General features: G+C 36.8%; 1 protein-coding gene across 4 annotated transcripts in view; it reads left to right on the top strand.

Annotated features, from left to right (window-relative positions):
• PDSS2 (decaprenyl diphosphate synthase subunit 2) overlaps positions 1 to 22,031 on the top strand; it is a 279,875-nt gene that overhangs the window by 142,314 nt on the left and 115,530 nt on the right. For all 4 annotated transcript variants that reach the window (XM_022553618.3, XM_089921620.1, XM_022553615.2 and 1 more), the window contains one exon: positions 7,557 to 7,755. In XM_022553618.3, the coding sequence (XP_022409326.1) occupies positions 7,557 to 7,755 (199 nt within the window). The remainder of the gene's footprint in view (positions 1 to 7,556; positions 7,756 to 22,031) is intronic.

Below are 22,031 nucleotides of genomic sequence, written 5' to 3'. Positions count from 1 at the left end.
GTAAGAATATTCCATTTTTTCCCTAACAATTTGAAGTGTTATCTTTACCATAAACAATTTTCCAAATATATTTGGATCTCTTTCTGGAGTTCATTCCACTAATCTATTAGTTTGTTCTTGTGATATCACTATTCTTTTAAAAATTGCAATAGCTTCATAATAAGTTTTAAAATCTAGAATGACAGGCCTCTTCCAAAATTTTCTTTGTAATTTTCAAATTTATTCTTCCCACATGAAAGTCAATTTTCCAACTTAAAAAAAAAAACCTTTTAGGGCTCAAGTAAAATGATTTTAAATAAATGACTCTTGCCTACCATTTTAATACTTTCAGAAACACCCGGAATTTTGTATATTTTGTGTTTGGGGTTTTAGAATCAGAGAACCCTGGGCTTCAACTCCATCTCTGCAGTTTACCAGCTAGACTTGAGCAAGTTACTTAGCCTGCCCACCCAGCTTCCTTCTATACAATAGAGATAATGCTTACCTCAGAGAGCTGCTGTGAGTTTTACATTATTTTATTTATTAACCTGTTAATTGAATTATTATTATGCTTGCAAAATTATATAAACTTGCTTGGCGTACAGTAACTAATTGGCTTAAAGTAATTTAGTAAGTGGGAGCCATTTCTGCTGTTAGGTATTTTAAAAAATAGGATATTTGAAGTATTTTCAGATGAAATGACATGATGTCTGACATTTGCTTCAAAATAATCTGGAAGGAAGAAAATCTGGAAGGAGAGTGAATGGTGTATCTAAAACAAGATTAGGGTCCACAGAGGTTCTTTGTGCTATATTTTCTACTTTTGTTATGTTTGAAAATTCCCAAAATAAAAAGTGCTTTCAAGAAATATGTCTTTAAAAAGGAAAGCAAAGAAGGAAGGAGGGTAAAAAAAGAAAAAATAGAATAAGAGAGAAAGAAGACTATTATCTTTTATCTCCTTTGCCTGTGTGGTGAAACACTATTGACTCTTGTATTATTTTAACACCAACTTAAACATGTAAAACATTTTAAGAAATTTCAAGTTAATATTAGGAACAATTTCTGATAATTAAAACTGTTCATCAGCAGACCTGACTCCTGTGTAATTTGTGATTACTCATCCCTGGAAGGGGCTAATTGAGCTTAATTGACCTGTGGGTCATTTCCAACTCTGATTCTATAAATCTGACTTTTTAGTTTATGTCATTCCTCACCTTTTGAAACTCAGAGTGATAGCTGTTCCCTCTACCTTTATAAAATTGATTGCTAAGTAAAGAGCTATTCATTTAACAAATGTTTATAGGCAGGCTAGGGAAATAGGATAGTATCATTTACAGTGTTGTGAGGGAGAGAGAGAGCAGGAAGAAATATGGCTAACGAAATAATTACAGGGGCTTCCCTAGTGGCACAGTGGTTGAGAATCTGCCTGCCAGTGCAGGGGACACGGGTTCGAGCCCTGGTCTGGGAAGATCCCACATGCCACGGAGCAACTAGGCCTGTGAGCCACAACTACAGAGCCTTGCATCTGGAGCCTGTGCTCTGCAACGAGAGGCCGTGACAGTGAGAGGCACGCACACCACGATGAAGAGTGGCCCCCGCTCGCCGCAACTAGAGAAAGCCCTCACACAGAAATGAAGACCCAACACAGCCAAAAAATAAATAAATAAATAGACAAAATAATTAATTTTTTAAAAAGTAATAATTACAACATAGTACAACAAATGACTGAGCTATGTTCGAAGGCTTTCAAGCGCAGAAGGAGTTAACTTTGGGGAAATGAGGGAAGACTTCAGAGGAGTGACGCATGGACTGATTCTTAAAAATTGTTTAAACAAAAATTTATCATTCACCGTATAGCAGCAAAAGTATGGCACATCTATACAATGGACCTCTGAAGAGATGTTAAAGAGAACTAAGCGATCCTTTATTTGTAAATAATGTGGAACTATCTCCAAGAGATAATATTAGGTGAATAAAACCAGAGTGCAGAAATATGAACATAAAATGTCTTCTTTACCATTTTTGTGGTATAGCTGTTTGTTTGTTTGTTTTGTTTTGTTTTGTCTTCGTTGCTTGTTTGTATTGTTTTGTTTTGTCTTCGTTGCTCCACGCAGGCTTTCTCCATTTGTGGCGAGCGGGGGCTACTCTTCGTTGCAGTGCACGGGCTTCTCATTGTGGTGGCTTCTCTTGTTGCAGAGCATGGGCTCTAGGCGTGTGGGCTTCAGTAGTTGTGGCACGCAGGCTTCAGTAGTCGTGGCTTGCGGGCTCTAGAGCGCAGGCTCAGTAGTTGTGGCGCACAGGCTTAGTTGCTCCATGGCATGTGGGATCTTCCCAGACCAGGGCTCGAACCCGTGTCCCCTCCATTGGCAGGTGGGTTCCTAACCACTGCGCCACCAGGGAAGCCCCTGTGGTATAGTTTTTATTGACCATATCTTTTAGGTGTTTGACTCCAGCAAACAGTAGCTTAAAGGAATGCAGTGTTTATTTGTCTCAGATAACAAGAAGTGTAGAGATGGGCATGTCAGAGCTGGTGCAGCCCTAAGAAGTCATCAGGGGTCCAGGCTTCTCATTTCTTCCTGCTGTACCATCCTTAGGTTGGGGGCCCTCTTAGGATCCTTAAAGTTTCTATTGTGCCCCCAGGCAGCTGGGCCATAACCAAACAGGAGGAAGGGGTAAGCTCAAAATGCCAAAGGCATGCCATCTGAATCTGTTCCCTTATATCACAAACTCAGTAGATTTCTCAGAAACTCCACCTAGTGGACCTCTGCTTACATTCATTGGCCAGACTGTGCTACACAATCCCCTCTAGCCTCAAGGGATCTTGAGGTGAGTATTTTTAAATGAGTACATTGTCTCTCCAGCTATAACTACAGGCATGTTAGTAGTGAGGAAGGAGAGAGTGAAGAGGTAACTAGCAATGTCTGCCATCTTATTTCTAAAGCTTAGGATGCTAAAAAAATTGGAGAATGGTTGGAAGAATATGGATCAAAGCAGGTTAAGTTGTTTAACATATAACTGAAAGAAAGTAATTTGGTGAAAATTCGTGTAAAAACATTGATTAATCCTCGGGGTTACATTCAATGTAGTAATTACTTCCTTACTCTGATTACTTAACATAAGCAGTATTCATTTGTGACTCTTTTCCAATCAAGATTTAGCATGAAAAATACCCAAGTACTAAAACATATATACATAAGATCGCATGAATACTTTTATATAAGATAATTTTAAAAATCCAGTACATTGAAAGTTTACTAGATTGCTTTGGGTGGCTAAAATAGGAATAAGATAATGAAAAGGAAAAATTCCCAGATTCTTTCATATCGTCACTGCTTCTCTGCTGTATGCTAAATTAACTCTTGTGTAATGTGGCCTGAAGTTGTTTATCTAATGGTAAAATCTTAGAAGTTGAGAGCATCATACTAGATAGTGGAATTGCAGGACAGATTTCAAGATGACCAATCAGTTCATTTCTATTTCTTGTAGAAAAGTAGGTACCAATAATAGCAATAATTTTGTCTCTTTTTAACTATTAACTACCAGTCTAAGTCGAATCTTAGAATTTTAGAGCTGAATCTTAAATTTTAGGACTGAAATCCCTGAACCTTAGAACTGGAAGAGACTGTTTCTCCAGTTCCCCTCCTTTCAGTGTTCAGAAGACCAAGGGCCTGAGAGTTTAAGGGATTTGCCCATGACCTGTCTGTTATAGGTAGAGGTAGAACTGTTATCCAGATTCCTGATTGAGTTAAATCACTTGATTTGATTCTAACCAAATGATTTAGAAGCAACTTGATTACTTTCCCTAGCTACTATGAACAAAAAGAGTCAAGTCTAGTCATAATATACTTTCTCCTAGAAATACTGTCTTCTGTAGTGCTTAGAACTAAGGATGAAAACTGGACAAGTTTGTGGTGGGCATATACCAATCTTGGTAACATTGGTGACTTTGGTCCCCTACCACCATTTGCTATTCATTAGGCAAATAAACATTTTAAATTATCATTGGTCACTATGACAAGGTGACTCTGAGTTCCAGCTTTGTCCTTTATAAACTGAATGTTCCGACCAGGTCTTTAACCTCCCAGACCTGCTGTAATTAGAATCACAAGTAGATAATATAAGTGAAAGTTCTTTGCGAATGGTGGGTACTGTACATATTATGGTTTTTCACTTTTATTATTACCACTGTTTTTGTTGTTTCTGGCCATGTGGCATTTAAAGATTGCCATTTGTTTAATGAATGCAGTTTTATGATTATAGATGTCTTTATTAAAAGCTCCCAATTTTCATCCTTAGGGTAATTCAAAACATCTACAACTTCTGCTTCCCTGGTTATTACTTTCTTTCATAAGCTGAACTGCATGAGAGATTTATCCAGTGCTTAACCCTTCTTGAGTTTTATACTTGCTCATAATCTCATTGTGCAATTTTTGTGAAATGTAGCAGCGAACTTTTTCGTAAGCTAGAATACATTTGCAGGGTACTAATAAAATATATTTTTATTCCTTTTAGTCACTCTTTTAAAGGATAGTTTTAAATTTTAGCTCCCTTTTCAAAAATGTTTTCCGTTAACTTCTCAATAGTCTTATAAGGCTCCATCCTTGGTGATTTTCTTTGGGATGTAGTGAGGTTTTAATCTAAACCATGAATTTACTCTTTTCAGAAGCTGTTTAACTCACTGGTTCATCTTCTCCTACACCCGCAATTTGTAGTCAGATACAGTATGTACACGGGGTCATTTTTACATATTCTTTTACTTTTTTTTTTTTTTTTGAAGCAAGGGGAGTAAATCAGAAATGTAATTTTTCTTTTGTATATGCCAAGTATTTCGGCTCCTTTATTTTATTGCATCTTTATGTAATTACTGTACTGTAGTTGTTAAACAAGTACTACATTTTTTTGAGAGAAGAGTCTCTTATATTTATTATTAGATTGTTTTATATTTATTTGTCTCCTTGTCTAAGGCTGTTATTCTAGGTCAAATGCTTAAATTTGACCTTTAGGTCAAACCCTTTTGTTACTTGGGCCTTTGTTACAGCTTCCTCCACTGATCTCTCCACTTTCACTACCTACTTTTTAATATTTAGGTATATTTTCTATTTTTCAATTTACCACAGATAAAAGTTTTGCAAGTTGTTTCCCTACCTTATAACACCATATGTTTTTGCTCAATCCCCCAATAACAGTTTCCTCACTGCCTTTCCAGATTCTACTAAGACTTTGCCATTTCTTCAGCCTTTACCTCTAGCCCCAAACATTCAGACTCAAAGCCATTGACACATATTTTAGGCTTTTGTTGCAACAGCACCCACTCCTAGATATACCAGTTTCTGTATCAGATAGCTATTGCTTCATAGCAAACTATCCTAAGATTTAGTGACTTGAAACAGCCATTTTATTTCTTACATTCTGGGGTCACTCGTGTGACTGCACTGGACAAGCCTTAATGCATAAACACTTAGAAGGCTTTACTTATGTCACGTGTGCTAATGTCTTTTTGGCCAAAGTAAGTCACATGGTGAAGCCCAAAGTTAGGGTGGAGGGGACTACACAGGAGCATGGAAACGAAGTGTCATGATTCACATGGGGCCATTTGTAACAGATTTCAATGGATTTCTAGCTCTGTATTACTGTGTGCCTTTGGGCAAGTCATTAAACTGTGTACATCAATTTTCTCACCTATAAAAAGAGGTTAGTAATACCTATCATAGGGTGGTTATGAGGTTTAAATTTTATAGTAATTGTTGATATTTTATGATTATAAAAGTAATACTTTTGTTATAGAAAAGGTACAAACTATAGAAAAGTATAAAAAAGAAAACAAACATCTTTTGAAATCCTGTCTGATACAGCACTACACTATAAGCTCCTCAAGGGCCTTCTCTATTTTAATTACTGCTGTAGATATATATCTTGGTTCTTGTCCTGAAAGATAAGGTCCTTGAAGGAAGAGACCACATTCTATTCATGTCTGTAAATCCCACAGCTTTGCATTTAGGATTAAAAGTAATAATGCATAAAAGTGCTTAACCTAATGTCTGGCACGAGTTATATTCCCACTCAAATTGGAGTTTTATTAGATACCAGTAAGAATTCTCATAAATCTTAAAGTTATACTGAGAACAAAGTATCTAAATGGAACTGTAGAGGGTGGCCCTTACTGGTCAGCTTCTCTCTGGGGAATCCTGGTGACTCATGGGTTAGAGAATGGGGAATGGTAGAGAGAAGAAAGGTGTCAGGATCTGCTTATGGATCACAAACTACTTGGTGGAAAGGCCTCTAATAAAAACTTCATTCAAGTGTCTTTGCAAGGGTGCTTGATATGAAGTTACACCAAACCCTCAGCTGCATTTGCCGCAGTTTCTGTCTTCAGCTTCATGATGTTTCCCTGAGTTTGAAGCATTCAGCTAACAATGGCAAGGCAGAGACACCAGAAACGTACACCTGATTTCCATGACAAACTGGTAATACTAGTGGGGCCACTTTGTGTTGCTATATGGGTATATGCAGCAACACAAATTGGAATACTGTGGAACCTGTCCCCTGCTAGCAGAGTCACCCCAAAAGAATGGAGAGATCAGTGATCATCAGTCATCCAGCTGGTATAATACTGAATTGCTTCAAAACCAACTCATAATTGATGCCAAGTAAAAGTACCATGTACCCATTAAAATATGGCATGATTGAAAAAAAGTGCATTTGAAACCTTCAAAAAGAAACCCCACGAAGCTTCAAAATGCTAAGTGAAATAAGTCAGAGAAAGACAAATACTGTATGGTTTCACTTATATGTGGGATATAAAAAAAAACAAAAGAAAACCAAAAACTGAACCCATAGATACAGAGAACAGATTGGTGGCTGTCAGAGGTTGGGGTCGGGGGGGCGGCTGGAGGGTGGGAAGGGAGACAAAATGGGTGAAGGTGGTCAAAAGGCACGAACTTCTAGTTATTTTAAAAAGAAAAGCCATGAAGATATAATGTACTGGGGATATAATGCATAAATGGTGACTGTGGTTAATAATACTGTATTGTGTATTTGTAAGTTGCTAAGACAGTAGATCTTCTCATCACAAGAAAAAAAAATTTGTGACTGTATGTGGTGACAGATGTTAACTAGGCTTACGATGGTGTTCATTTTGCAATACAACCCTCCCTTGATATCCACGGGGGATTGGTTCCAGGACCCACTTCAGATACCAAAATCCACGGATGCTCAAGGCCCATAGCCGGTCCTCCATATCTGTGGTTCCACATCTGCAAATTCAACCAACCTCAGATTGTATAATACCTAAGTATTTATTGAAAAGATCCTCATGTAAATGGACTCACACAGTTCAATCCCGTGTTGTTCAAAGGTCAACTGTATGTACAAATACCAAATCATTATGTTGTACACCTGAAACTAATATAATGTTATATGTCAATTATATCTCAATAGAAAAAAACTTCATGAAAAAGGAATAATCTAAAAAAAGAGACACTAATCTATAAAATATTTTGTTGTTGAAAACTGAAGTCTGACATTAGTGATAAGTTGGTATTCTTTATACTCAGACAAGTCTTACCTTTATGTTTTAGTCAAAGAAGTTTGGCAGAGATCACAGAACTTATCCATACTGCCCTCCTTGTACATCGTGGGATAGTAAATTTAGATGAATTGCAATCTTCTGATGGGCCACTGAAAGACATGCAGTTTGGAAATAAAATAGCTATCCTGAGTGGAGACTTTCTTCTAGCAAATGCCTGCAATGGACTAGCTCTGCTACAGAACACCAAGGTAAAACTGGGCAGGGTTTGCTTGTATCTGGATGGCCTTTGGTTGACTGCAGGAGCCACAGAGGTCTGGACACCCTGCTGCCTCAACTCCCCACACATAGATGCTCAGTAAAATTGTGATGATGATAATGACGATGATGGCAGTGTCAGCACCAGTTAAAACTGGTAAATGCTAGGAAAGAGTTTTGAAATTAATTTCTATTTTTTTCTGATTACAGATGGAATTATTTGTTAATTATAGGGTAGTGTTAAATATTCAATATAAAGATATAAATAAATATTACTTATCATCTCACTATCCAGAAATAATCACTGTTGGTTAATATTTTCATGTATTTCCTTTCAGTCTTTGTTTGTTTGTTTATTCATACATTTATATATGTGGATTTGGGGGTAACATAAGTGAGAACTTACATGTGCAAGATTTTTTTTAATCTTTCCTATTTTCTCTCATGGCATATATGATGTGGGCATTTTCCCATGTCATTAACTTTTTTCATAAACTTTCTAATGGTTGCACAATATTCAATTATTTAGGTGCAATATTGTTTATTTAAGAAGTTCCTTGGGCTTCCCTGGTGGCGCAGTGGTTGAGAGTACACCTGCTGATGCAGGGGACACGGGTTCGTGCCCCGGTTTGGGAAGATCCCACGTGCCGCGGAGCGGCTGGGCCCGTGAGCCATGGCCGCTGAGCCTGCGCGTCCGGAGCCTGTGCTCTGCAACGGGAGAGGCCACGACAGTGAGAGGCCCACATACCGCAAAAAAAAAAAGAAGTTCCTTATTTTTGGACATTTAGGTTGCTTCTGATTTTTTACTATCGTAAATAGATTTGCAGTAAACATCTTTACACATCAGTTTTTCCTCATTCCAGATTATTTCTTTAAGATAAATTCCTAGAAGGATTCAAAGTGTTTAAACATCTTTAGTATTCTTGATATATATTGCCAAGCTGCTTTCTAGAAAGATTGTAGAGGTAGTCCTTATTTATCAGTTAGGATTAGGTATGACTATAAAATAATAGTGACCAAAACAAGATAAGAATTTATTTTTCTCATTTTCCACATATTTTTACTATCTGGGAGCAGGCAGTCCAAGGTTGATATGGTGATTCTAAAGTCAGGAACCTAGGCTCCTTCTATCTTACTGCTCTGCTATTCTTATCTTACCACTTTGTGGCCCAAGATAGTTGCCATCATGTCTTCACTCCAGTCAATAGGAAGGAAGAAGGAGGAAGGGCAAAGAAGGGCAGATCTCCTCCATTGAAGATCAAGTAAATGTACATCCTGGACACCAAGGACAGTCTCAGTGTAAGTCTGCTGTCCCAGAATCCCATCTGACTTAGCATTTGTCCTGGATTTTTTGTTTTTTACAGAGATGGTTACTAATAATTACATTAGAATAAGCCAGCATGGGTTTGATAGAGCTCCGCTTTCTACTCCCAGCCTCTGCCTCAATTTTTGTCTAACGTAGGCCAATAATATGTGAGATCCATGTACAGTAGGGGGAGTTCTCATGTTAAGTTATTATTAAATCTGAAAGACAACCAGCAATAACGCCTCTCTCTTCCCAGTGCTTTCAGACACCTCCCAATCAAGGACAGAATGCAGGGCAATTGTTAATATAACAAAGTACACTGAATGTCTAGAGACAGTTAACTCCTTTCTGTCTCAGGTGGTAGAAGTATTTGACACTTCTGCCCCAGCTGGCCATTTGGTGTATCACCCAATTGTATGGCCCAAGTCTGGCCTTCAGGAGTCATAAAACCACCAGGTACCAGTCCAAAAGCTCAGTGGGAAATATAGTAAGTTAGAGGTCCATTGTCTATGAAATAGACATGTGGGAAATCGAGGCTGATCAGTTCTGTGTAGACTGAGTGTGGTGACCTAGATGGGTGGGATGGGGGTGGGGGAGGGAGAGAGGTCCAAGAGGGAGGGGATACAGGTATACATATAGCTGGTTCACTTCATTGTACAGCAGAAACTAATACAACATTGTAAAGCAATTATACTCCAATTAAAAAAAAAAAAGGAATAAACTGAGCACACTTGCTTGTATGCTGTAAACCGGTACTATTATATTATCTGGCAGTACTTTGTTTTGTTTTTATTATTTATTTGTTTTTTTGTTTATTTATTTTGGCTGTACCGGATCTTAGTTGCGGCATGTGGGCTTTTTAGTTGCAGCCTGCAGACTCTTAGTTGCAGCATGCGTGTGGGATCTAGTTCCCCTACCAGGGATCAAACCTGGGCCACCTGCACTGGAAGCGTGGAGTCTTAACCCACTGGACTACCAGGGAAGTCCCTGGCAGTACTTTGTTTTTGCAATAAACCTTTTGGCAACAGCTCAAAAAAATAAAAGTATATATTTTATGTTTAAAAAGTGCTGGATTTTTGTTTCTCAAAAAAGTTAATAAGGAATGTGTAACTTGCATAAAATGTTTATTGACGTTTACTGTCCACTACAGAGACCGTAGTGGTATCACTGACCTCATGAAAACAAGAAGAGTCGAATCTGCTGAAAAAGTGTCAGGATCTAGTTCCAAAATTAGTAGTTACTTTGGGGAGGCTTAAATGGTTTAAGCCATGTAGCTGAAGAAAATATACATACAACTCTGTAAAGCCTAACTTTTGTTTAGATAAATAACTATTCTTCTAAATTGATTTCACTCATTTTTGAATACAAGCGATAGCTTTATGTTTGTTGTCTCCAATGTTGGAAGAACTTTGCAAACAGTTAAATAATTCCAGTTTCAGTTGAATGTTATCAGGTACTTGAAGTAATTAAATCATTTTAGTTAATTCTAAAAATGTTTTCTTTTTCCACCCATTCGTGGAATCAAGGTAAAGCTTTTGGAAGTATATCTACCAAAGGTAAAGACATTTTGAGTGAGATTGGAAATTCAGTTTAAAAGTTGAATATGAGGGACTTCCCTGGTGGTCCAGTGGTTAAGACTTCGCCTTCCAGTGAAGGGGGTGTGGGTTCAATCCCTGGTCAGGGAGCTAAGATGTCACATGCCTCACGGCCAAAAAACCAAAACGTAAAACAGAAGCAATATTGTAATAAATTCAATAAAGACTTTAAAAAAAAAGTTGAACATGAAAGATAAAATTGTTAGTTTACAATATTAATACAAGTACAAATTTAGGTGAAACACATACAGTGTTGTGATAAAAATGACCGTCTTACTATCTTGAGAAATCTATGGAGGACTTGGAACTGGTTGAGGCACACCCATAATTCATAATTGCATCGAAACAAACATCAACATTCTACTAATTGAAATAGAAGCTATTGTTACAAAAATTTACAAATATCTTTATAGTCAGAGTCTCTGGACTACAAGGTTTGGGGGATATAGCTGATGTTGAGTATAAAACTATATAGTTCAGTACCACAATATGTGCCTTCTCTCTTTGTTGCCTGTCATCAATCAGATTTTAGAAATCTCTATACCCAACAGTGGTATTGAATTTGGTGTAAATGGCTCTTCAAAGTTTTGGTGACATTTTGTTCAAAATCAAGTGGAAATCTGAAATCAAGTGTTCAACAACTGAAACACCCAATGAAGCTTTTATAGAACTGCAGTTAATGAAAACAAAATTTCCATTGGAATTTTTCCCTACAGGAGGAAAGAAGGAATTGAACAACATAAATGGTAAGAACTCAAATGCTCTACAAGATTAAAATTTGCAATTCTGTACTTCTGATTGGGAATATTTCATCTTGCAGGAAGAATCTTTTGGTGGTGCTCCTATTTTGAATAAATTATACACATACATGAATGAAATGAAATTGAGAAGGCCTAGACTTTGCAGCATCTAATTTTGGCAAAACATTCAAAAGAATCATAGAGTCAATTTATTTGACAAGTTTTATCTTTTAAAAATATTTGTCAAAGGAAAGTACTCTGAAGGAAGCAAGAAGACAGTACCTTGAAAATATTTGGGTGGAATAGTTACACTTTTCAATGTGAAAAAAAAAATTACAATTGAGTGCCTCTTCCATTTAGAAAATTTGCTCTGAGCTTACCAAATAACTCAGAACCTGTAGAAAGAGCATCTTTCTCAATTAAAAATATTATGGTCTACCAATAAGAATCAATTAAAATATCAGTAATTTCAAATTAATTAATTATAAAATGCAACTGTGAAGAATATTGCTAGCAGTTTTATTTTTAAATGCCATATTTTTACAGACACATCCTTCAGAAAAATGCCAGTGACACAATATTAGAGACAGATATTGCTAAGAAACAAATATGTGAATATGTACCAAGAATAATTATTCTACTATTTTTTAATATTCAGATTATCAATATAAAGAAGTTCTTTTTTATTTTAATGTACATAGATGTATGTTATTTTTATTTCTTTTGAAATTTTATTTTTGAAAATGGTTTTTGAATAGAACTAGTTAACAAGTCCCCCAGTATAATAAAATCAATTGTTAGTTAATAAATACCAGTTTCAAAAAGTACAAAATTTTAATTATTTTAGCACTCCCTTTTACTCTCACATGGCCCAGTTCGGATGATAAATTGTATAGTGTCACCACTTTAAAGACGTTTCTCAGAAGTTATTTGAAATCCTTCTGCTTACATCCTATTGGCTAGAATTTAATGATATGGTCACACCTAGATGTCAGGGAGACTAAGAAATGTAAACTTGATTGTGAGGTTGCCATGTGCCCAACCAAAAATCCGGAAGATGCAGAGAATAGATACTGGGAGACAAGTAGCATTCTGCCCTACCTTCCCATCCCACTTTTGGCTAGCACATATTTTCATAAGATAGACCTGCTGGTTTTAGGGAGAAAATAGTATGGTACCTTTAATATATAGTTTATATTCATCTGAAAAGGAAGCTAAAGAAAGAAAGAATTGGCCGTATAAAATGGAATAATAGGGGCTTCCCTGGTGGCACAGTGGTTGAGAGTCCGCCTGCTGATGCAGGGGATATGGGTTCGTGCCCCGGTCCAGGAAGATACCACATGCCGCAGAGCGGCTGGGCCCGTGAGCAATGGCCGCTGAGCCTGCACGTCCGGAGCCTGTGCTCCGCAACGGGAGAGGCCACAACAGTAAGAGGCCCACGTACCGCAAAAAAAAATAAAAAATAAAATGGAATCATAAATAATCTCAGTTGACTTGGGAGCCACTCTCTGACTGCATTGTCCAACTTCCCTCTTCACCATACCTGCTATGGTCTATGTTGAACTTTGGGTCTTGGAGAAGGAGGAAGCCTCAGAAAGTACAGGTCTGGTATGGTTTCTGGGTGCCTTGAGCTGCGGATGACTAGCCACACACACTGGCCACTCATGGTTTAGACCCACATACCTGAGAAGAAGAGATGTTACGGACATACTAACTAGGTCCACATTTCAGTAATTAGCCCTCAGCCTGGCCCCTACCATTAAAAAAGAAAAAAAAAAAGCTTATTGCCTTCAGACAAATATATATCTGTTTGCTCTGATCATCAGATCTAACTCACTTAAGCTATTCCGATGAAATGTTATATAAGGTTAAGATGATGGTACAAATATTAAGTACAAATGTTATTAACATGCTATAATGACACAAACAAGTATTCACTTGTGTTAACCACTTTATGGGAATAATATTTAATATGTTCCTTTTTCTTAGCTAGCTTGTATCATTCACACATTCTTTCTTTCAGTGTGGTTCAAGTTCAGAGAAAATGGAGGCTTTGTTCCCATCAAAATCAAATCAGATTCACAGCCGGTGAAATCCACTCCTGGTGTTTTGCATTCAGAAGCATCACTATAAATGTTCCAGAGTCTAAGACCTCCACCATCTGCTCCATTAGGCACTGGATTTCAGTAGCACTACTTGATTTACTCCCCCCACCCCCCCAAAAAAGCTTAGAATATCTAAGCAACGGTTCAGCCTGAAGCTTCTCCTTGGAATAAGAATGATCAGGCATTCCCTTCCCCTCCAGTGAGCCCTGTACCTTCACGGTCTGTGCACAGGTTTGCACCTTTAGATTTGCATTTTATCAACCTTTGTCTGGTGAGGAATTTTTTTCCTTTTTAAACCATGGTATGTTTTTTTCTGACTTTGATAGTTGTGTGTTAAATTGAAGCCTTTATTCTACACAACCCCGTTCATCCAAAACATGGATCTTTTGCACATTGTTCTTCAAAGGGTCATTGAAGGCTCTACAAGGTCAATTTCAAAAGATGCTTCACTGGCTCACTTTTTGTGAAAGACCTTGACTACCGTGTCCAGGGGTCCATAATTGATCTTCTACAAATCTAGGCTTTTTGTAGCCCTCTTTTAATCATAATAGATGATTTCCAAATCATGTGAACAGTATTTTAAACTGAGTAGATTGTAAGGGGTAACTAAAATGCTTTATCAAAGAATTTTCTTTGATAAAGCAAATCTCCCATATTCAGAGCCAGTTCCTTTCATTTAAATACATGGCAATATTCCCCTTAGAATATTTTTTTTAAGGAAAGTAAAGTTTTATCTCAGAAGAGGAATAATTTTATTAAATGAGTTCCCAGAAGCTTAAGTTAAGTATAATACTAACTACTAAAAGGGGGGTTTTGAAGGGGAAGAAGAGGTGGCGATAAATAAGCTCTCTACATATGGTTAATATCTTGGTAAAGTTAGATTCTATTTAATGATGTTTTAATTTTCTTTTATAAGAAAGAAAAATTGTCGGCAATAGCAACATAAATAGAGGCCACAGAAATAAGGGAGCAGGTAGAACATAACACAGAATTGTTGTGTATAGTTTTCTGTTTCTCCACAGTAACTGTCTGCTTTTTCTTTGAGGGTGTATATTTAACTTGGTAATTAAAATTAGCATATTTGTAGCAACTTTAATTTTTTATGACTTATTCTACCAATTTCCCATTTTCTTTTGCTACTGAATTCTTGTCTGAATTTCTATATTATGTGTTTATCACTGTACTTCTGCTGGGACAGGCCATTAGATGAAGTATTCTGCAGTCATATGAAATTCAGAGCTGTTTTATAATTGCCAAGGGTAAAATTAGCAAAGTCAATTATTCTCCCTTTGGCTTTTCCCTGAAGATATTAGGGGTCTTCAAGGTAATTGCCTTAGGTAACACTTAGATTTTTAAATATCTCTGAGTATAGAAATTGGTATATTAATCCTCTGATAATTGTCTTCTTACTGTTATAGCTGTAGTCACGTACGTGTGAATTAACAAGATTTTGAATTCAGTAGTGAGTTTAAAAATTAATGCTTGAGTTATCATTCATTTTCAATTATGGGACCTAAGGGCAACTTTTTATTTTAGTACTTCACTACATAAAGACCCTGAACTAAGAGACCTCAGATGCCTCTTTTTAAGCTGTAAATTCCCTGACTCCATTGAAATAAATTGCTCTATGTTATGTTCATGTAGAACATCACTGAATGCTGAAATGATGGGGTCATGCCAGAATCTAAAATTAGTGTTTGAGCATCAAGCTATCAATGAGACACACTGAATAACTGGGGAAAAATCATAACATGGAAAAGCACTATAATTTAGAAATCTGGCTGACCGTTATAGCTTTTCCCTCGTCTCTGTGTTTACTTGTAGACTGGATTTGTATTTTAAGATTAAGCCACAATGTAAATAAGACTGTGCATATTATTATGTCATCTTTTTTTAAAAAAACCATAGTGTTTTATATGTACAGTGATGACCCTAGTATCTAAAGAATTTAATTCACCATGTTATTTTTTTTAATCTTTGTAGTGATTTTCATTTAATGGACCTATGATTATACATCTGTGAGTTAGTTAGTTCTGGGGTCTTGTCTAAACATCCCAGAACATTGTCATGATGTCACTCCTGGGAGCCATTCTATTAAGCATTAGTGATTTATATTTCTAAATAACCAGTGGCACAGATGTAGTCCTTGCATAACTGATGTATTCTCTTATGTTAACTTTGTTTTCCAAAAGGCATAAATATGTTGTTTACAAGGAATAATTTTGTTTGTATAAATATGCTCAATTTATGCATATAAATCTCCTTTTATACCATCTATATATTTTAATAAAGCAGCTGCTATTGGTTATTTGGTGTTTTTCTTATCTGTTATATTGTTTACTTTCAAGTTCATGTTGAAAAGTGAAACCTAAAAACATACTATGTCATATGAAATTTAAGTTTTTCTCTGTCATATTCATTTAAAATAGACATTATTGTGACCTTGCGTGTTTACAGTCTTGTCATAAGTATTTTACCTGTGGAAATTATTGAATTAATTGCTTTCATCCTCTTTAGTTTGACACCCATGATTAATGTTCTTTTCTTCATATGACCCAGTCAAGGGTAGATTTTCATGACTAGAGAAAATATGTGCAGAACGTTAGTGGGGTGTCATGTGTTATAACGATAAAGGAAACTATCTCCATATCAGAGAAGTCAAAATGCTATTATAAAATTACAATTTCAAAATCCCCAAAATAATTTTTCCAGCTTTTTTCTTATCACATGCTAACATAGCCACATATTAAACAGACACTGTATTTATATTCTGAGTCTGCTTCCTTGTATTTAAAGTGAAAGTGATAAATGTTTGAGATGTGTGCTAGAAATAAGAAGACAGGGACTTCCCTGGTGGTGCAGTGGTTAAGAGTATGCCTGCCAGTGCAGGGGACTTGGATTCAAGCCCTGGTCCGGGAAGATCCCACATGCCGTAGAGCAGCTAAGCCTGTGTGCCACAACTACTGAGCCTGCACTCTAGAGCCCGCGAGCCACAACTACTGAGCCTGCGTGCCGCAACTATTGAAGCCCATGCGCCTAGAGCCCATGCCCTGCAACAAGGGAAGCCACTGCAGTGAGAAGCCCGCACACCACAATGAAGAGCAGCCCCCGCTCTCCGCAGCTAGAGAAAGCCCACACGCAGCAACGGAGACCCAACGCAGCCTTAAATCAATAAATTTTTTAAAAAGGCAAAATATTATGTTCTTTTAATACGTATTATCTCATTAAAACCTTGAACTTTACCCTTGTGGTGCTATAAAACAATGGAATGAAGTATCTTTTTGTCATAGGAAGGTCAAATGCCATCATGCAAAATGGACACTTCTCTGAGTGTCTGTGTCAAACCAGAAACCTGAAGACAAGAAAAAAAGAGCAAGGGAAGCATTTCTTCCATATGCCTGGCATTTAAAGAAACCCATTTTTTAAAAAGTCTGTGTTCTGGGCTTCCCTGGTGGCACAGTGGTTGAGAGTCTGCCTGCCGATGCGGGGGACACGGGTTCGTGCCCCGGTCCGGGAAGATCCCACATGTCGCGGAGCGGCTGGGCCCGTGAGCCATGGCCGCTGAGCCTGCGCATCCGGAGCCTGTGCTCCGCAACGGGAGAGGCCACAGCAGTGAGAGGCCCGCGTACCGCAAAAAAAAAAGTCTGTGTTCTACAAAAATACACCCTCTGACATGGGTACAGTTGAACCCCACACCGTGGTTGGCCATGAGAGGTAGAAACATACTGATTATGGCAATCTCATTGTATACTTTGGCAACCTCAATTTTTGTAAATCCCTTTTCCCACTTTCTAGAAGTAAAATTAATTAAACCAGCTTTTTTTTTCCCTCCAATTTCACTGACATAAATTGCTATTTCTCCAAAGCCAGAGAGAGAAAAAAATGTATTTTCCAGCTTGAGTCAGTACTCTTCTTTTGCCTTTCTAATGATTTTACTCAAGGAATTTCCTGAGTTCAGAGTTTACAAAGTACTAGGCAGATGAACAGCTGATTACTTCCTCTTCATCCTCAGCCACCTGACCCCAGTCTCTTCTCCAACCATCATTTCTTCACCCAGTAGACTTGTACACAGTGCCCCTTTCTTTGTCTCTTACTGTTCACAACTCAGTTCATTTCACCTTAGACAGTCTCCAAAATGTATACACATCCTCTTCAGCTGTTTTCCTCCAGATTTTTATTCTTTTACCTGTTGTTTCAGAAAAATTGCCCAAAAAAAAAAAAAATTTTTTTTAAAGAAAAATTGCCATCCACCATTTTGCCTTCTCTTTGCTTTTTTCAAGAGGAAAAATAAACGAAGAAACTTGGAGTTGAAGAACACAGAGTAAAGCTTGGTATACTCTTGTGTTAAGAAAAAGGAAAATTATAATTAGAAATGAAATAGGCATAGGAAAGAACCAGTGTCTCTACCCTTATTCTCTTATTAAACCAAATTTCCCTGCAACCATCAACATTTAAAGATCATTTTTTAAATGTTTCCTATTTAGTTTTTTCCAATTTTGTTTAGTTGCAAGTATTATAAGATTGTGGTTTTCAATCCTATTTTTAATTACAAGTATATGGTATTTCTAATATTATGGGCTAACTAAGCTTTTGTGGGCTTCTCTGGGAACCTAGCCATCATTTATAGCCTTTTATTTTAGGAAAATGTAGTATAAGCTCCAAAAAAATTTACTTATAGATGAAATTCCAAAATGCAGTGCATTTGTAATCTGGTGCCTGCTATATTAAATTAAAACTGAACTTGAACACCATAAGCAAAAGAAAATTTAAGAGCATCCAAAAGGATCCACGTGACTACTTTTCATTACTTTTATTGATATAGCTTTGGTTTTAGCATTTCCATCATTTTCCTCTGAGTTGTAAATACTCAACGAAAAAATTCACTCTAAGCCAAAGTTGGCTTACAGGGCCTTAACCCAGGAGCAAATTTTATTTATTTAGCAATAGTGATTGGGGAAGAGCCCTTTTCTGGCAGCTAATGACCTACTGGAGGACTTGTGTGCCCAAGGCAAAGCTGAAGGCCATTAGCCCAGCAGGTCATTAACTGACAAATGCCTGACCCTGAGGTCATTTCTGATATTGTAAACTGTGAAAACATTAAAGTGGGTTTGTTAGAAAGTATGGCTATGCCAAGGAACTTTGTTTTTAAGAATTTTGGAAAATGCATTAAGTTGTTTGTTGTTATTCATGTGGCTTAATCGGCTTTGTTCTTTGTTCAGGTCAGTCAGATATCAGTAAACATCAAAACTATACTGTGTGTCTGTGTTCAGTCTTTAGTTTTTAAAGGACAGTTTCTCTGTTTAGAATATCAGATTAACTACTTCATTACTAAGCAGCTACACTCTTGTGGATCACTTATGTTTTCATCATATGTTGAGCTTTATAGCACTTACCTATTTTATATTCCTCAGTGATGACATATAAAGCTACAAAGAGTCATGGAAATAGCCCTGAAGTAGAAGTCTGTAGACCTAGTTCCTATCCCTACCTTTTTTTTTTTAATTTGCCATTTAACATTGGACAGCTCATTTTATCTCTTAGAATTCCAGTTGAGATCTTTTCCTCCAGATTGTTTATCTAATGTGTTAATACTCCATTTTCGAAATGAAATTAGAAACTTCATAATGTAGAATATTTAATAGTTATTAAAATTACTACCAAACATTAAAAAAAAACACCTTATATTTTTGAGTATTTACTATGTAGCAGGCACTGTTGTGTTTTTTGCGTATTAACCCATTTAATCTCTCCTGAGACAGAGGAAAGGGTTAAATAATTTCCTCGTGGTAATAAATGGTAGAGCTGCTGCCTGAATCCAGGCAGTCCGGCTCTGAAATCGTCGTGCTTAACTAAAGTAGAAGACAAACCAACAAAGAACCATGATGCCTTTTTTGCCAGCAGTTTTGCAGTTACAGATACAGGAATTTATAATATCTTAAACAACTAGTCGTTTTTAAATATTGGAATAAACAATACAAACATCAATAGGGCTTTATAAAACATTTTAGAGAAATAACTACTAAGCAAAGGCAACTTGTTTTCTTAGTTTCCTCATCTATAAAATAAAGGCAGCATTATTTCCATCCCCTACCTCCTTGCCAGTGCCAATAGTCTACAGTTCTGAGTGTTGCAGGAAAGACTGTAAAGGTACAATATATAACCAGATTCTGACAAGGGCATTAAATATGAAGAGAAACAAAGAAATCAAGAAAAATTGTTCATAAAAATCAAAGATGAGGGCTTCCCTTGGGGGGAATTGGTTGAGAGTCCGCCTGCTGATGCAGGGGACACGGGTTCGTGCCCCGGTCTGGGAGGATCCCACATGCCGCGGAGCAGCTGGGCCCGTGAGCCATGGCCGCTGAGCCTGCGTGTCCGGAGGCTGTGCTCCGCAGCGGGAGAGGCCACAGCAGTGAGAGGCCCGCGTATCGCAAAAAAAAAAAAATCAAAGGTGTAATAGAGAAGCCAAAATATTTTATAAATGTCAGAGATCTTAAGATTGACATGCATATTTCAGCAATCTAAAGTAATATCCGCCCCATAGATGATTCACTTTGTTATAAAGCAGAAACTAACACACCATTGTAAAGCAATTACACTCCAGTAAAGATGTTTAAAAATAAATAAAGTAATACCCCAAATTAGTGAACTCATCTTTATGGCAGATTTGTGATGAGAAACTTAGGCTTTATTTTATTAATACTTTAAGCCATAAGGTGATATGCAGATGTAAATTTCTGAAAATAGTGTTTGGACAAAGTGGTAACTGTACAAATTTATTTTTAAATAGTTAAGATTTATACAGTGAATTCAAATATTAGAAGAGTACTGGTAATTCAACGAAAATTTTTGTGTGCATGTGCTAAGCATTAGAGATAACAGTTTGAAAGTCAATTGTATATCTTTATAGATTTGAGAATTTCGAACCCAAGGGTATCCATTATTTGATTCAAGGGGCAATGCAGCTAGTCTCAAGTTTCTACTACCCAATTTTTTTAAAGGAGGGGAAAATGGATTATCTAATTTTCTAGAATGCAGTATTAGTAGGGCCAGTTATTTTTAGAATTTCATTGAATCACAGATTTTGAAGAGCTGCGAAGGTATTTGGAAGAAATACAATTTAGACAAGATGCATGGATTTTAATGCATATGAGTCATGCTTTTATTTCTGTGACTGCCTTTGAAGTGCCGACCTTGGGATGTCTGTAAATTACAAACATCTGCTTTTCAGTGTGGCAATTTGAAGAGGAAGTGATTGTGCTGAAAGGTGAACTGTGTTACCCAAAGGACATGGTATCCCTGGAATTTGCAAGATGTATGTGTGAATTCCAGAAAAATCCTGAAATATTTAACTCTTCGGCCAATGTGGTCTAAACCAATTTGTTTTCATGAATCTAATAAGTTTGAAGCTAATAGTCAACATCAGTTAATGTAAACCAACAAGATTGATATGCACTCTAACAGCATATATCCCATAGTACCCAAGAATGATTCTGTTTTATCCTGCCTGTTTACACTCAGTTAATTTACATGTTTTTGTTATAAAGTGATAAAGAAGTTAACACCTTTACAAATATATTTCAGAATAACAGTGTTTAAACTGCATGGCGAAAATTTGAGGACTTTGTTTGCAATTCAGATGGCTGACCAAAGTATGAGCTATACGTGACGTATATCAGCATGATGTAAGATAATGGTTCAAACCACAGATCACATCCTGTTTATTGGTGGGTGGTGAAATCGTTTTAGTAAATCACTGTCAACGCTTTTTTTTTTAATGAAATGCAAAAGAAAATAAGAATAATGAAACTTTTGTTTTATAGAACTTTTCACTCATTTTTGTGCATATGCATGTATGCATATACTGTGTCATGATGTAAAATATAGTTCTTACTCTGGGTTACAGTTTAAAAATTTTGAAAGCTGGTACTGCTAGGCAGTATTCTAGCCAGCAGCATCCTTTCAGTTGCATGAAATACTGTACTATGATTCTGGTGTTCTGAAGATTCACATTGTAAACGTCTCAAAAGTGGGATTAACTTTTCAGTAAAATCATACTTGGAAAGCCTTAGTTAACATCACTGAGAGGACCCTCAAATGAAGAAGCAGTGAAAGCAAAATGTAGGTTATCGGCTACGTGGGGAAAAGTGTACAGATCATTGAAATGGCAGACATGATTCTCTTCAGAGAAAGTCCAGTCAAAACATGGTGTAACAGTACCCTTAAGTAAAGAGCATATTAACGTGGACCATCCTGAGTCCAACAGACTTCATGTGCAGGAATTCTCATGTTGGAGAAGGTGGAAAATAAAGCAGCTGACTGCTGTATGATAATGACAGACAGAATTGCTTTGTCTCATGACTAAGCATGCAATCCTCAGCAACTATTTATACAGTTTTTGTAGCAATGCAAGGTACTTGGCAGAACCATTTTTTAACCTACTGGAAAGCATCTCCTTTTTCTTTATTTCTTCTGAAAAGTTTCATCTTGATGTCAGCATTTTAAATTATCTGCCACTTTTCAGGA

Source organism: Delphinapterus leucas, chromosome 12 (assembly GCF_059928025.1).
Source record: "Delphinapterus leucas isolate spDelLeu-1000000601 "Yukka" chromosome 12, BTC_Dleu_Yukka2, whole genome shotgun sequence".
NCBI classification, from domain to species: Eukaryota; Metazoa; Chordata; class Mammalia; order Artiodactyla; family Monodontidae; genus Delphinapterus; species Delphinapterus leucas.
Note: the sequence above shows the minus strand (reverse complement) of the source record. Positions and strands in the feature narration are given on the sequence as shown.